The 16,629-nt window shown below is 40.1% G+C and overlaps 1 protein-coding gene across 4 annotated transcripts in view; it reads left to right on the top strand.

Moving 5' to 3' along the window:
• The window catches only part of LOC126069862 (lysine-specific demethylase 5C-like), a 78,688-nt gene that overhangs the window by 59,495 nt on the left and 2,564 nt on the right, over window positions 1–16,629 (top strand). For all 4 annotated transcript variants that reach the window (XM_049873497.1, XM_049873495.1, XM_049873496.1 and 1 more), the window contains exons 12-23: window positions 5,591–5,772; window positions 5,873–6,035; window positions 10,802–10,921; window positions 11,047–11,241; window positions 11,511–11,692; window positions 11,779–11,903; window positions 12,027–12,174; window positions 14,137–14,242; window positions 14,804–15,162; window positions 15,583–15,721; window positions 16,158–16,337; window positions 16,471–16,608. In XM_049873497.1, coding sequence (XP_049729454.1) covers window positions 5,591–5,772; window positions 5,873–6,035; window positions 10,802–10,921; window positions 11,047–11,241; window positions 11,511–11,692; window positions 11,779–11,903; window positions 12,027–12,174; window positions 14,137–14,242; window positions 14,804–15,162; window positions 15,583–15,721; window positions 16,158–16,337; window positions 16,471–16,608 — 2,037 coding nt within the window. The remainder of the gene's footprint in view (window positions 1–5,590; window positions 5,773–5,872; window positions 6,036–10,801; window positions 10,922–11,046; window positions 11,242–11,510; window positions 11,693–11,778; window positions 11,904–12,026; window positions 12,175–14,136; window positions 14,243–14,803; window positions 15,163–15,582; window positions 15,722–16,157; window positions 16,338–16,470; window positions 16,609–16,629) is intronic.

Here is a 16,629-nt window from a genome sequence, read left to right as displayed (position 1 = left end):
AGCTAGATCTTTCGGATAGCTTTCTGTAGCTTCTAAATGAGGATGTGCTTCTTCACCTTCCACTGTTATGATATGGAGACAGCTTCTTTCCTTAAACCTTATGAACTAAACTCTGCTAGCTAAAACTTCTTTTCCTTTGCCCTCCTGAGCCTTATCTAGGCATGTGAAATGCCTTCCTCCCTAAGCTTAATCATTTCTGGCTTTTGGTTTAAAGTGGGAGACGTGCAACTCTTCATTTCTCTTGATCATGTAGGGTTATTAATTGAACTAATATCAGTATTGCTGTATCTCAGGGAATAGGGAGGCCTGAGGAAAGGGAGAAAAATGGGGAAGTGGCCAGTTGGTAGAGCTGTGAGAACACACACATTCATCAATTAAGTTCACAGTATTATATGAGAATAGTTTATTTCGCCATGAAACAAAGTAATAACATCAAAAATCACTGATCACAGATCACCGCAACAGATACAGAAATAATGGAAAAGTTTGAAATATTGGGAGAATTACCACAATCTGACACAGACTTGAAGTTGGAAAAATGGTGTGGATAGACTTGCTTGACACAGGGTTGGCACAAACCTTCAATTTGTAAATAGCACAATATTTATGATGTGCAATAAACCGGGGTTTGTCTGTGGGCTTGAAACCGAAAAAGAGAAGAAAAATACTTTTTCTTTCTTGGCAGATTGGCTCATTTGGTGTAGTCCTTCCATGCTTACTTTGGCCATTTGTAACTCTTCCTTATTATTTACTTCCTGCTTATGTAGATCTAGAAGGTTAACCAAAATTGAAAGCATCAGGATTTCTCAGTTCTTTTCTGACTTACACTGTTGGCCATCTAGGTGCCTATCAAAATGTGGAAGCTTTTCGAAGCCCTATTCCCCAAAGTGTCCCATGCTCTAGATTTTTTCCAAAGCCTAAGAAACAGAAAAGTATGAACCATTCACTGGAAAAAGAAAAAACAAATTGTCCCAGAGGAAGCTCAGACATTGAACATACTAGATTTCTTAGTTACCTAGTGCTGCCCTAACAGATGAACCATAAGTGGGTTGCTTTAAAGAATGGAAATTTATTTTCCTACAGTTCTGGAGTTTAAAAGTCCAAATCACAGTCTCAGGCATGTCATTTCTTTTTGTGAGCCTCTCAGTTTCTAGTACCTGTCAGCAATCTTTGGCTTTTTTGGTGTTCCTTCCCCCTTTTATCTTTCCCTGTGTGTGTCTCTGTGTATATTCTGGCATTTTTATAACTGAGAAGTGATTATTTTAGGACTGTCTTACATTGGTATGCCCTCATTAAAATAACAGAAGAAACCTCTATTTCCAAACAAGATCACATCATACTGCTAGTGTTCACATAGTTCATTTCCATTTTTTCCAATTTTTAAAAAAACTTATTTTTTTTTTTTGCTGTACTTTAGATGAAGGTTTACAGAGCACACAAGTTTCTCCTTAAACAGTTAAGATACATATTGTTTTGGGATGTTGGTAGCCAACTCCACAGCATGTCAGCACTATCCCATTCTCAAACTTAGGTTCCCCGTTACCAGCTTTCCTGTCCCCTCTTGCCTTTTCGTCCTCTCCCCTGGGCTGGTGTGCCCATCCATTTAGTCTTGTTTTGTTTTATGGGCCTCTTACTGGAATAAGGTTTTTGCCTCTCACTGGTCAAGAATGAGCAGGTAAGGCATATACTTTTCCATACGAGCAAAGCTTTACTGAAGAGGCTTGCAGGCGGAGACGAGGAGGGCCTAGAGCAACACATACCCTAACCTCAGAAAACAAAAGATGGGCCTGAGTTTTTAAAAGTTCTTGGACGGGAAAAGATTCATGTTTATTCATAGGCACAGGCAGGGATATGTTAACTAAGGTGCGCTCACAGCAGCTTTCCAAGATGGTTCCTGTCCTGGAGTCCTCTGGGATTCATAGCAAGACGTAACGCAGTATCGCATCTGCGCAGTCTCTTGCCACCCGGGTTCAATTCCCCAGATGGGGCTGTAGCCCCTCACTGCCCCTGGTTGAAAATCACATAGCAGTCAAAGGTGGATGTTCTGCACATGTGCCTGGGCCTGTTTTTCTCCAACTGTTTCTGAAAGGCAAGAAGCTTATGGGCTATTTTTAGATACCCTACCACACTGTTCTGGAGAATGGCTTTCTTTCTGTGCCCTGGCCCATTTCGTGTTACTTTGTCTGCAGATTTGGGGGCCACTCTGTTCCCTGTCTTACTAAGTGTCTAGGTTCTACGCTCAATCCCCTGTTACCTCCCAGATAAAAAAATAACCCAGTGCGGTAGTCTGTTTCTCTCTAACTTGTTTCTCTTCTAACCACAGCAGTCTCTTCGCTGTTCCTCAAACAGGCACCCTCCAATCTCAGGGCCTTTGCTCCCTGTCAGGTCTGTCTAGTCTTTGGCTGAAAGGTGAAACTCAGGGTTGACTTCATTACAGGGCTAAAAGGGTGTCCGGGGGCCATACTCATGGGGTTTTTTCAGTGTCTGTCAGGGCAGTAAGTCTGGCCTTTTTTTTTTTTTTTTATTGTGAGTTAAATTTTGTTTAACATTTTTCTCAAGCTCTGTCTGGGACCCTCTAGTATGATATCTGTCAGGGCAGTTGGGCCCCTACTCTGGTGTATGCTGTGGTAGTTGTGGTTCATTAGTCTTTTGGACTAATATTTCCTTTGTGTCTGAGTTTCTTCTTTGTCCCTTGCTCCAGACAAGGTGAGACCATCATGGTATCTTAGATCACTACTCACAGGCTTTTAGGTCACCAGATGATACTCATCAAAGTAGAATGTAGAATGTTTTCTTTATAAACTATGTTTATATTTGAGCTAGGTGTTCCCTGAGGCCGTGGTCCCCACAGCCCTAAGCCCAGGAAATTGGTTCTCAGGGAGTTTGGATGTATCTGTCGAGCTTTGTGACCTTGCCTTGTACAGTTTGTTCTGCTTCCCCAGTATTGTGTACTCTCTTACCCTTCGTCAAAGTTACCACTTATCTATTCTTTTCAGTGTTTTCCCTCCTACTACTTCCCTCCCTCATAACCATCAAAGATTGTTCCTTTTTTTGTGTGTAAACCTTTTCATGGGTTTTTATCGTAGTGGTCTCAGAAATGTTTCGTGACTGATTTATTTCACTCAGTGTAATGCCCTCCAGATTCATCCATGTTATGAGCTGCTTCACAGATTGATTGTTCTATAACGTTGCATAATACGCCATTGTATGTATGTGCCATATTTTGTTTTTCCATTCTTATGTTGATGGGCATCTAGATTGTTTCCGTCTTTTTGCTATTGTGAACAATACTTCAATGAACATGGCTGTGCATGTCTTTTTGTGTGATGGCTCTTATTTCTCTAGGATATATTCCTAGGAGTGGAATGGCTGGATCATATGGTATTTCTATTTCTGCCTTTTTAAGGAAGCACCATATTGTTTTCCAAAGTGGTTGTATCATTTTGCATCCCAACCAGGAGTACATGAGTTCCAGTCTCCCTGCAGCCTCTCTGGTGTTTGTTATTTTCTGTTTTTTTGATTTGTGCCAATAATGCTGGGGCGAGATGGATCTCATTGTAGTTTAATTTGCATTTCTCTTAATTATCCGGAGTTCTAATAAAAGTTGATTTTGAGTATTTTTGAAAGTTTTTTGTTGTTTCTGTGGAGGAACAGGTACTTGGAGTTCCCTACTCAGTCATTTTCATGATGTCATCCTGTGGCCAACAAGTTTTTGATATCCCAAGTAAATATATTAGCTTACATTTTAAAACAATGAACAAAAGTAATGACAGACTCATAGTGTGGTTATTTAGGGAACTGAGAGAAAAAGAGAGCCGGTAAGATCCTGTGGAATACCCACTGTAGTACTAAGTTTTATCAAGGTTTAAAAGCATTGTGTGTGTGTGTGTGTGTGTGTGTGTGTGTATAATTTTTTTTTTTTTTTTTAACCCTGGCTAGTGATACAGAGGCATTTGAAAGGAAGAGTAGGATTTGAGAAATAAGAGGTAAATTACTTAAGGTCTAACAAGTTGTATACAAATTATAATCAGAGGTTTGACAGAGTATCTGGAGCATACCAGGTAACTGATAAATGTAATATGACCCTAAACAACATTTGTGAAGAGTGTTTGTTTTAGGGGACAGATGCATCTTTGTTTTAATAATACTTAATTGTGTTTTCAGTGAAAGTTGACACAGTATTTATGTTACTATTCAACAGTCTCTGCAAAAGTTAATCAATGAAATTGGTTACATTTTCACAGTGTGTGAACATTTTCATTATTTCTGTTCTTGTTCTGTTTCCTTCCGTCTGTTTCCTTGCCCCTTACATTCTCATCTTGTTTTGAAGTAATTGTTGTCTGTTTGGTTTCATATAGGTGATTTTTTGAAGAAGCACACTACTTAGGGGTGACAGTTACTGTTTTTTCAGCCAGTTGTTATTTAGCTACAAGGTGACCTCAGGGGTTAGTTTTGATTTAAGATTTGAAGAGTATCTCAGGGGAGTCCTCCCATTTCAACCAGCCTAGTAAATTGGGATTTAAAAAAAATTTGAGGTTCTGTTCCATATTTTTCTCCAATTCTGTCAGGGTCTATCTATGGTGGCCCTGATTAGAACAGTTGATAGTGGTAGCTGGGCTCTATGAGTTCCTCTAGTGTCAGGGTAGATGAGGCTGTGGTTTATGTAGACTGTTTGTCCAGTAGACTAGTCTCTTCTTTGAGTCTTTGATTTCCTTCTTTCTCTTTTACTCCCAGTGAGTAGAAACCATTAGTTATATCTTGGATGGCCATTTCCAAGCTTTTAAGACCCTAAACACTACTCATGAAACTAGGATGCACAACATGAACTTTGTGAACTATATTATGACAGCTGACTGAGAGATGTCCTTTGATTCTATGGTCCTTACCCTTCAAACCCAGAAATCATACCACGCAAGGTGTTTGGTCATGCCTAAGAAATGTCTGTAACTGTACCGCATATGTGCTTGATTTTATATGTATAAATATATATGCATAAGTCACAAATACATATATATGTATGTGAATACACCTATATATAAACACGATGTATATCTATACACATGTATACCTACATATTTGTATATATACCCACACACATGATTTTGGTTGTTTTGCTGTTTCAAAATTATGTATGCCATAGCAATTGCCAGCACATTTTTTTCTCTTGTGTACTTTTTAGTGACGTAGTTTACCTTCACCCACATGTGCCGTTCCATTTCTCATCACCAAAAATAATGTGTGCACTACCTAGAGAGTAAATCCTACCTCTCTTTCCCCCATATCCCTGGTAATTCTAATGAACATTAGTGTTGGTGTATCTGCTCATTCATGTTATTTGGGACAAATGCGTCTTAATCTGAATCATGGACACATAATCTTTTGGATCATAGTGCTCTTTTCTCCCTGGAAGGTGCAGAATTAATTCAGAAATCATATATGGGCCTTTCGGAGGGCCAGGAATACTAAGTGTAATAGTAACAAGCAATATTATCTGAGAACACAATTATCTTCCTGTATATGCCTGGCACAGTGTGCCTTTCTTCACCCAGCCCTGCTCCCTACCCACTCTGGCAAATCTCTGACCCAACAGGACTATGCAACCAGTGGTTGGAACCTGAATGTGATGCCTGTGCTGGAGCAGTCTGTCCTCTGTCACATCAATGCAGATATCTCAGGCATGAAGGTGCCCTGGCTTTATGTGGGCATGGTGTTCTCAGCATTTTGTTGGCATATTGAGGATCACTGGAGTTACTCCATTAACTACCTTCACTGGTGAGCAGGGTCTCAATGGCTGGTATGGGTGTCAAAGTGCTCCACACATGCAAGAATGTGACTATAGAGTTTATATGCATCTTCCTCTCTACCTGAGCAGGGGTGAGCCGAAGACCTGGTATGGGGTCCCCTCACTGGCAGCAGAACATTTGGAGGAGGTGATGAAGAGGCTGACACCTGAGCTGTTTGATAGCCAGCCTGACCTCCTGCACCAGCTTGTCACCCTCATGAATCCCAACACTCTTATGTCCCATGGTGTGCCAGTGAGTAACTGGAAATGAGGCAGGGGGCAAAAGGGGTTTAGGAAGAACTTAGTTTTGGAAGAAATAAATTTGTGTGGTGACTGGGTTTAACATCACACGTTCTCTTTCCATTTCCATACTGTTACCAACTTAACATTCTGTTCATACCACTAGGATATTTTTAAGAGGTAGAGAAAGGAGAGATCAGGGTATTAGTTACCAACATAAAAATAAAAATTGGCTTCCATTTCATTGATTTCACCTCTAATTTTTATAAAAATCTTTTCTTTTTTACTTTGGATTTAATTTATTCTTTTTTGAGTTTGTTAACATGGACTCTTAAGTTACTGAACTTAGATATGCTTTTAGTGCTGTAAATTTCTTCTAAGCACTGCTTTCATGCATCTCACAAATTTTGTTAAGTTGTATTTTCAAATTCGTTTAGTACGAAAACTTTTATTTCTCTTAAGACTTCTTTTTTTATGTATGTGTTATTTAGAAGTATGTTGCTTAACCTCCGAATATTTAAAAACTTTCCAGCTATATTTCTATTATAGATTTCTAGTTTAGTTCCATTGTGGTCTGAGAACATACTTTATATGGCTTCTCTTTTTTAAAGTCAGTTAAGGTAAGTTTTATAGCCCTGAATGTGGCGTCTTTTGGAGAATGTTCCGTGTGAGCTTGAGAAAAATGTGTTCTGCTGTTGTTTGATGAAATAGCCTTTCAGTCAGTTTCATCCAGTTACTTGATGATGCTGTTCACTTTAGTTAGATCCTTATTGGTTTTCTGTCTCTGGATCTGTCCATTACTGGTAGAGAGGCATTGAAGACTTCAGTTGTAATAGTAAATTGGTTTATTTCTTCTTGCAGGTCTACATTTCCTCATGTATTTTAACACTTTAGTAGTTAAGCTTATAGACATTAAAGATTGTTATATCTTCTTGATGAATTGACCCTTTAATCATTATATAATATTCTTTTTTATTCCTGATAATTTTCCTTGCTTCGAAGTCTCCTTTGTCTGAAATTAATGTTTAAAACAAAAACCAAACCTGTTGCCTTTGTGTTGGTTCTGAGTAGAACTGCCCCATGGGATTTTCAGGCATCGACAGGTAGATTCAAATTGCTGACCTTTTGGTTAGCAGCTGTAGTTCTTAACCAGTGTGTAATACAGTTACTCCAGATTTCTTTGATTAGTGTTAGTATCCCTTTACTTTTAACCTGTGTCTTTATGTGAAATTCTTCCAGACTTATAAACAACATGTACCTGTGTCTTGATTTTTTTAATCTACTGTGAATAGTCAATGTTAAATGGTATGTATAAACCGTTCACACTAAAAGTGATTACTGATGTATTTAAATTAGTATCTGCCATAATTATAACTCTTCTATTTGTTCTATTCTTTTTTTCTTCTGCCTCCTCTTTTATTGTCTTCTCTGGTTTTAATTAGTTTTTGTGATTCTGTTTTCTCTCCTCCTTAGAATACGAATTACATGTCTATTAAAATTTTTATTAGTTGTATGTACATTGCAACCCTCGTGGCGCAGTGTTAAGTGTTAGGTTGCTAACCAAAGTCAGCAGTTCAAATCTACCAGCAGTTCTTTGGAAATCCTATGGGGAAGTTCTGCTCTGTCCCATAGGGTCACTATGTACACTTACAACTAATCTAAGCTTATTTTCAAATAACACTATACAACTTCATGGTTAGTTCAGGTACCTTATAACAGAGTATTTCTAATACCTCTTTTACACCTGTTATGATGTTGTTTTTGTGTGTTGTCGAGTCAATTCCAACTCCTAGTGACCCCATGTGACTGTGTAGATCTGCCTCATAGGCTGCAGTCTTTATGGGAGCAAATGACCAGGTATTTTCTCTGTGGAGCTGCTGGTGGCTTCAAACCACCGATGTTTTTGTTAGCAGCTGAATGCTTAGCCATTTCAACACCAGAGCCAGAATCTATAGTTACCTGGTATATTGTTGCTATTTTTATTTTAAACAGTTATCTCTTGGATCAGTTAAGAATAAGGTAATGAAAACAGTTTATGTTAACCTTCGTGTATTCTTCTGCTAATGGTTTTCCTTTCTACATTTCTGACTTATATAATTCTCCTTGTCTCTGAAGAAAATCTTTTAATATTTTTTTGCAAGTCAGATCTAAAAAATTAGTTGCCGTTGAGTTGATTTGATTCATGACAACCCCATCAGTGTCAGAGTAGAAGTTCCATAGGGCTTCAGTAGCTTTTTATTTGCTAGGTAAATCACTAGACATTTTTTCTGAGGCAATTCTGGATTGGCATGAACCTCCATTTCTGTTAGTGGCTGAGCAAGTTTGCACTACCGAGGGTCTCCAAGGCAGGTCTAAAAACCAAAACCAATTCCCACTGAGTCAATTTTGACTCATAGTGACCCTGTCGGACAGAGTTGAACTGGCCCATGGAGTTTCCAGGGCTGGAAGAGGAAGAGACTGCCACATCTTTCATGGAGCAGCTGGTGGGTTGGCAGCCAGGCATTTTAACCATTGCACCACCAGGGCTTCCTACCAAAACCAGACCCATTGCTGTTGAGTTGGTTTTACTCCTACTTACCCGACAAGACAGAGCAGAATTGCCCCATAGGGTTTCCAAGGAGCACCTGGTGGATTCAAACTGTCAGCCTTTTGTTGAGCAGCCAAAAGCTTAACTACACCACCACCAGGGGTTCTAGGCAGGTCTAGTAAGTGACAGGTTCACTTAACTTTGTGTTTCTCAAAGAAGTCTTCCTCTTTCATTTTTGAAGTATAATTTTACTGGGTACAGAATTTTAGCTTTTTGTTTTTGTTTTTTTTTCCTTCAAGTTCTTTAAGTATTCAGTCTACTATCTGCTTGCTTGCATGGTTTCTGAAGAGAAATCGGATGCAATTCTTATCCTTGTTGCTTTATAGCTAAAGTGTTTATTCCTCTGGCTTCTTTCAAGATCTTGTTTTCTTATTTTTTGCAATTTGAATATGGTAATCTAAGGTGTAGATTTTTTGCTGTTTATCCTGCTTGATGTCCTCCACAATTGCTGGATCTGTGGTTTGATGTCTGTCAATAATTTTGGAAAATTCTCAGCCATTATTATTTTAAGTGTTTCTTCTTTTTTCTCTTCTTTCTCCTTTTTGTATTCCCATTACCCCTATGTTACACCTTTTCTTCTTGAATATTCTGCCTTTTTCAATCTTTTTGTCTTTTCAGTGTGGGTTGCTATGAGTTGGAATTGGCTCAACGGCACTGGGCTTGGTTTTTTTCTTTTGGTAGCTTCTACTGCCTATCTCCAAGCTTACTGATTTTTTATCTGCCATGTCCAATCCAATGTACCAATCAGGGACATTCTTCATTTCCATTACATTGTTTTTGATTTCTCACATTTTCATTTGGCTGTTTTTTAGATTACCCATCTATTCTTGATGTTGTCCTTGTTTTAGAATCCTTAACATAGTAATCATAGTTACTTTAAATCCTGGTCTGATGATTCCCAATTCTCTACTGTATCAGAGTCTGGTTCTGATGCTAGGCTCTGTCTCTTCAGTCTGTGTTTTTTGCTTTTTAGCATGTGTTGTAATTTTTTGTTTGAAAGTTGGACATGATGTATCAGGTAAGAGGAACTGAGGTTATTCATTTGTAACGATCAGTAGTTGATGTGGCGATTAAGTGTCAGGAGGGGAGATGCTGTCTTGTTCTACGATTAAGTCTAAGTCTTTTAGGGAGTTTTTGTGACTGGGTTGTGACTTCCACAAGTGCTTCTTGGCCCCCAGCCACTCCCTGCCCCCCACCCTATATGAAACTAGAAGCAAGAGGGTTGGGCATTTCCTTTCCCTCATATCCAACCCAGAAGGGCTGTAGTTGGTTTTTCCCTTCTGTATTGAAAACTAGAATGGAGCTGGAGTTGGGAATTCTCCTCCCCCATATGGAAGGCTAGATGGGTTAGAGCTAGGTATTTCTCCTCCTATAAGTCAACAGGGCTCTAATAAAACCCACATTGTCAAAGCTCTGGTAAAGCAGTTCCCCTTGAAGGCAAGCCGTTGTCAAGGATAGCAGAGCATTATTTAAGAAGTGTTACTTTTCCCCTCTCCCTGTGGAAGCATGGGGGGATTTTTCTTCTAAGTTTCACAGTAAAAACCTGGTGCACTTCTGGTGGTAAAACTCATAAAAGTGTAGAAGCCCCTTACAGCTGGAGCTCCAGGAATTTTTGTCTCTCACGGGCCTCTACCCTAAGTTACTAGCAATTAGTCATTTACCCTGTAAGTATTTCTACATGGTTCTAGGTCTGGGTCTGGGTCTAGGACTAGCAGCAGAAGTGGAGCATGGTGTTTTCTGTTGCTAGTGATTCAGTGTAACTGTTCCTTTCTTCAGCTTTGGGGACACTGGTTTGCTCTGTGCCTTTAATTCTCTGATGAATCTAAGAAGAGTTGTTGATTTTCAGAATTTTTTTTCTATGAGAATAAGTGCCTTACTTGCCAGACTGGAAATTGGAAGTCCATTGCTTGGCTTTTAAATTTTACATTTCTTTATTGGAAAAGTTAAACAGCTTTTTACATATTTATAGACTATTTGTATTTCTGTCTTGATTCAGCAATGTTTTTCTTTGTATTTTTCTCTGAATACCATCTTAACCTTTGCATTCTTGTTTCTTCTTTTACCACGTACATAAAGATACAGCCTATACTCTTTTCTACTCTTCCTGTACATGTAGAGCAAAATTCAGAGATACTCTAAAACCCACATCCCATATTATGCTCCACACACTCTTGTCTTTTTTCTTCTTTCAGGTTGTCCGTACAAACCAGTGTGCAGGAGAATTTGTTATCACTTTTCCCCGTGCTTACCACAGTGGCTTCAACCAAGGCTACAACTTTGCTGAGGCTGTCAACTTTTGCACTGCTGACTGGGTGAGTGTGGAATGCAGTGGGCAGGAAAGTAGAAAGGCATAAAGATTATTGGTCGGGGTCATTGTGGAGAAGCTAAGGCACTGTGGTCTTTAGATAGCCACATACAATCTTGAACCCACCTGCAGCTGCCTGCTGGACGCCAGTGTATTGAACACTACCGCCGGCTTCGGCGATACTGTGTCTTCTCCCATGAGGAACTCATCTGCAAGATGGCTGCCTTCCCAGAAAAGCTGGATCTGAATCTTGCAGTGGCTGTACATAAAGAGATGTTCATTATGGTTCAGGAGGAACGACGTCTACGAAAGGCCCTACTGGAGAAGGTGGGTGGGGGGAAGCAAGCCTTAGGAAATCAGTAAAGTAGATTGTGGTAGAGAGACATACCGACACTGAATAAGTGTTCTGTGCCTCAGTTCTAAGTCATGCATTTTAATACAGAAAACAGAAACCGTGTGTTTATATTTTTTCTTCTGATTTCTCCACAGCTATACTTACAAGGTTGAGTCCACAGCAGGGCTCATTTTTGGCTGAGGTGGGGTGTCCACAACCCTGCTCCTAGTCTTTACAGTATATGTGGGTTCAACATCCCCAGGGCATCACGGAGGCTGAGCGAGAAGCTTTTGAATTGCTCCCAGATGATGAACGCCAGTGCATCAAGTGCAAGACTACCTGCTTCCTATCAGCCCTGGCCTGCTATGACTGCCCAGATGGCCTTGTCTGCCTTTCCCACATCAATGATCTCTGCAAGTGCCCCAGTAGCCGGCAGTATTTGCGGTGAGCATGGAACCTACTTAGAGATAGTAAGGTAAAGAGGGTGACGTGGAAATGGGCCACATGTGCTCTTCTTTCTCTTCCTTTAGGTATCGCTACACCCTGGATGAGCTTCCTGCCATGCTGCATAAGCTAAAGGTTCGGGCTGAGTCCTTTGACACCTGGGCCAACAAAGTGCGAGCAGCCCTGGAGATGGAGGATGGGCAGAAGCGCAGTGAGTGATGAAAGGATAGAAGACTTCCTAAGCAAGCCGTATTTATTTTTCTTTGGTACCTGCACTTCTTTTTCTTCCTTTTCATAACGCTTCCTACCTTACAACCATTACACTGTTTTTTAGGCTTTGAAGAGCTGAGGGCACTGGAATCTGAGGCCCATGAGAGGAGGTTTCCTAATAGTGAGCTGCTGCAGCAACTAAAGAACTGCCTGAACAAAGCAGAGGCTTGTGTTTCCCAAGTCCTAGGAATAGTCACTGGCCAGGAGGCTCGGTATGTTACAGGAGAGGACAGAAGAGGGTGACGGTGTGTGAAAAATGGTTAAGAAAAATGGATAAGCTATAAGTATTCACTTAGCAAAAATTACTGTGTTTATATGGCCATTTTGGAGACAAAGTTAAATAATCTAGTGAAAAAGTTGAACTGAACACTGGGCAAGTTTTACTGAGAGCGGCCTGGAAGACATGAACAAAAAAAAGATAATAAAATGAACTAGAAATCATTTAAAGTGGAAAATTTGAAACATAATATGAAGTTCAAACTTTGACCCTGAATGGCAGTGGGAATGAAAATGCAGTAGAAAAATTGTAGTCCTGCTCTACTTGTAAGCAAATCTCGAAAAAGTATTCAGCCATCAGAATTTATACAAAATTTACTATTGGCTGTGTAGGTGGGTAAAATTTGAGAGTTGAAAAAAACAACTTCAGTTTTTACCTGTTTTATTCATACCAAGTATCAATGATAATACATACATTTACTTTTTACAGAGAAAAATAGTTATTTACATACATAAAAAATTTTGGAAGTAGAAATAGCAGTAATTAATCACAGTGTCAAATAAAGGCTGTTAACATATTTTTTAAAAAATGTTTCAAAGATTTTTTAATTAAAAACGTAGTAATCGATTTTAAAAGAGTGGAGAAATGTTGGCAGTTAGTTTTAGTGTCAGAATAAGACCATCAAGGAAATAAAGTACAGGTACCATTTTGAATCAGTTTCTACCTGAGAATTTCAGGAATTCTTAGGGCAGATTTTGAGGAAAACATAAAGATTTTGAGCTAAAGAAGTACGAAGTTCATTATTTCATACCGATTTGGGGAATAAATTTGGACTTGATTTAAAGCAAAGAAATTAATAATAAAACTGTTACAACAGTCCCATCAAGAAGTTATTTTCCAGAGCTATAATTAAGAACTTAAGAAGATCAGATGGTTTATTTGCTTGTGTCACCTGGATTTTCAGTGCCTACATCTAGTTTAATTCTCATGTTTTCTCTTCATTCTTGTCTCTGAGCCATGCTTTAGAAATACATCATTTCAAACATTCTTAAATATTCTACTTGTTTTCCGTACCCTGTGTTGTTAGGTTAAAGTTCTTTGTGACATGGGGAGTTAAAATTCTAGAAAAAATTCACTCTTCATAGACAACTCCTTTTCCAGGTTGTAAAGAAATGTAGTTTTTCCATCTTAATCCCATCATACCCATATCAAGTAGTTGTAGGCTTTAGTACTTAATGGCCACAGGCTATCTCCGGTTCTTTTTATTCTCCTAACTACCTGAGCTGTTCACTTACTCCCGTTTTAGACATTTATACCTAAGAATACATTTTAGAGCTTTTCATTTGAAGTTCCACTTCTGACCTAATGGATTCTTGTTTCTTATTCCTCCTTTGTCTAGAATATATCCATTATTTCAACTCTTTCACATCATCCTCTACTCCTTCTTTATCCTTTCAGTGCACTTACTTCAGTTTCTGGGTTAAAATAGATTTATTACCATTAGTCTTACTGTGAAACCTATTACTCCTAAGTCCTGTTGGCTGTTAGTTTTTATTTTTTAACTCTTTATTTCAACTTCCTTATATCTCTTAATTGAATTACTAAAGAAATAGAGGCTATTAGAGGGCCAATTCATATTTTTATTCTCTTAAATGTAAACCTGTTTGTCTTTATTTTCATTCTTCTATTTAATGGCACCACAGATACCATATTTATCACATTTCCTTAGAAAACTGATTTTATAGTTCGATATCTTTTGTCTCTTTTTTGTATTAATAGTCTCTATAACATGCCCTTAAGTCATTTTCATCTTAAGTTATTGGTTAAGAATCTCTGAACTTAGAAAGTACCTTCGAAGGTATTACTAGATCATGGAGGTAAAGTGAGGATATTGGCAGTCTTGGAATGCCTAGAACGTGGTGTTAGCAGGGTCACTGAACTTGTCTTTTCTCCATAGCTCCCACAAGATGGGAACTCCGCAGGTGACCCTGGCCGAGCTCCAGATCCTTCTTGATCAAATGGGCAGCCTGCCCTGTGCCATGCATCAGATTGGTGATGTCAAGGTGAGGAGTGACCTGGCAAGGTGAGATCCATGTTAACGAGAGATACTAGTAAAGACTGAGACATCAGGGAATATTGAGAACTTGACTGCTCTAAGTAGCACCTTCTAACATCAGGTTCTTTTCTAATGAGCTATGGAGGTGTGTTGTGGTCCATTACTGTCTTTGTCTTTGAGAAGCTTAATGATACAAGGGGATATCCTTCCAAGTAGAAATAATTAAATATTCTAAGCAAAGGATAATGTAAAAGTTAGACTCTTGGTATTAGAGAATCTGAGGAAGGAGGAGATTTTCAGACTTTGGGATCTTAAGCTTTCTAGAGGGATAAAATCATGTTAAAAAGTAGGTCTGGAAAAGTATATTTTAAATAATTAAAGGAGAAGCAAGGGTCTTTAGGGTAAACAGAAGATCTTGGTTGATACCAGGCAGATCGTGTATTTAGGATATGATTGAGGATATCTAAAACAATAATGCTTGTGAGAAAAGGTGGGGAAATGTGTGAGGGCTTGGTACTGGGGCATTGAGATGACAGAGCAATCAGTTTTTTATTCTGTATTTTTGCAGGATGTTCTGGAACAAGTGGAGGCCTTTCAAGCTGAGGCCCGTGAGGCTCTGACCTCACTGCACTCCAGTCCAAAGCTACTGCAATCCCTGTTGCAGAGAGGGCAGCAGCTGGGGGTGGACGTGCCAGAAGTCCATCAGCTCCAACAGCAGGTGGAGCAGGCATGCTGGCTAGATGAGGTGAAGCAGGCATTGGCTCCCTCAGCCCAAAGGGGCTCCCTGGTCATCATGCAGGGGCTGCTGGTTACTGGCGCTAAGGTAGCCTCCAGCCCTTCTGTGGACAAAGCCCGGGCTGAGCTGCAGGAACTGCTGACCATTGCAGAACGATGGGAAGAGAAGGCCCATTTCTGCTTGGAGGCCAGGTGGGGCCCAGCCTCTCCCCATCTGAACACTTACTCCAGCTTTTGGGGTGATTCTAAGAATGGTTTCCCTGGATGACTTTGGATCTCATATTCCCAGCTTGGTATCTGCTAAATTCTAAACGATTAACATTACATGTCATCCATTCCCACCTAGATACGTACTATTTTAAAAGCAGCAATTGAAGAAATCTTTCTTGGCTAAATTAATACGTAGGTAGCAGATACCCAGCTTGACATCTTATGGACCTGTATTGCCCCTCCAGTGTTTACAGAGAATTCATCACATTTGGGGCATTGTTATTCACTCACTTTCTGAAGCTTTTTATTGCTTATGCTTTTTGAAGGGAAGTTGAGGACAAAAAAAGTTAATGTATAAATGTGCCCTTTAAGGATTGACTGCTCTTTTTCCAAACATTTTAGAAAGAAGCACTCACCAGCCACACTGGAAGCCATAGTCCGTGAGACAGAAAATATCCCTGTCCACCTGCCTAACATCCAGGCACTCAAAGAAGCTCTGGCTAAGGCACAGGCTTGGATTGCTGATGTGGATGAGATCCAAGTGAGGACCATGTTCCCCATTTTTCTACTGCAGGGCAACACCTAGAAGGGAGATACTTGTACCTTAGACTGTTGCATGGAGAGGGAAGTTGGGTGGTGGCCTAAGGGAGTTGAGGATGTCAGAATATAAATAGAAGGAAAAGCATGTATGTGGGTCTAGAGCTGAGAAGAGACTGGACATACAGAAGGTCAGCGGAAACAATTCAGAACAAAATAACTGGTCTGGTAGTCTGTTAAGTGGATGTTTTGGTTCTCGCCATTGAAAGTAGCTGTAGGAGAAATGTAGCTGCTATCCCGTTTCATCTGTCTAGTATATATAGTGTATGGTTTTTGTGTCCAGTGACTGTACTGTAATATCCAGCATTGCTCAGCACAATATTAGACACACTAGGTGTTAACCATAATTTAACTGAGCTTTCTCTTGCCCCTGTCACTAGAATGGTGACCACTACCCTTGCTTGGATGATTTGGAGGGCCTCGTGGCTGTGGGCCGGGATCTACCTGTGGGGCTGGAGGAGCTGAGACAGCTAGAGCTGCAGGTACTGACAGCGCACTCATGGAGGGAGAAGGCCTCCAAGACCTTCCTCAAGAAGAATTCTTGCTACACACTGCTGGAGGTGAGGCCTGGGACCCTGACCCACAGCCTTACTTGTCTCTGGCCTGGCTGATACAAGTTTCTGTGTGTGAACTGGGGAGGGGAAGATAGCGCGTGGAGGGGATGCTTGCTCATTTCCCTTCTCCCTGTCTCAGGTGCTCTGTCCATGTGCAGATGCTGGCTCAGACAGCACCAAACGCAGCCGGTGGGTTGAGAAGGAGTTGGGGTTGTACAAATCTGACACAGAGCTGCTGGGGCTGTCTGCGCAGGACCTCAGGGACCCAGGCTCTGTGGTAAGGAGCTTGGGCATAGAT

Source organism: Elephas maximus, chromosome Y (genome assembly GCF_024166365.1).
Source record: "Elephas maximus indicus isolate mEleMax1 chromosome Y, mEleMax1 primary haplotype, whole genome shotgun sequence".
NCBI classification, from domain to species: domain Eukaryota; kingdom Metazoa; phylum Chordata; class Mammalia; order Proboscidea; family Elephantidae; genus Elephas; species Elephas maximus.
The sequence above is the reverse complement of the archived record's forward strand: the minus strand, read 5'-3'. Positions and strand labels throughout refer to the sequence as shown.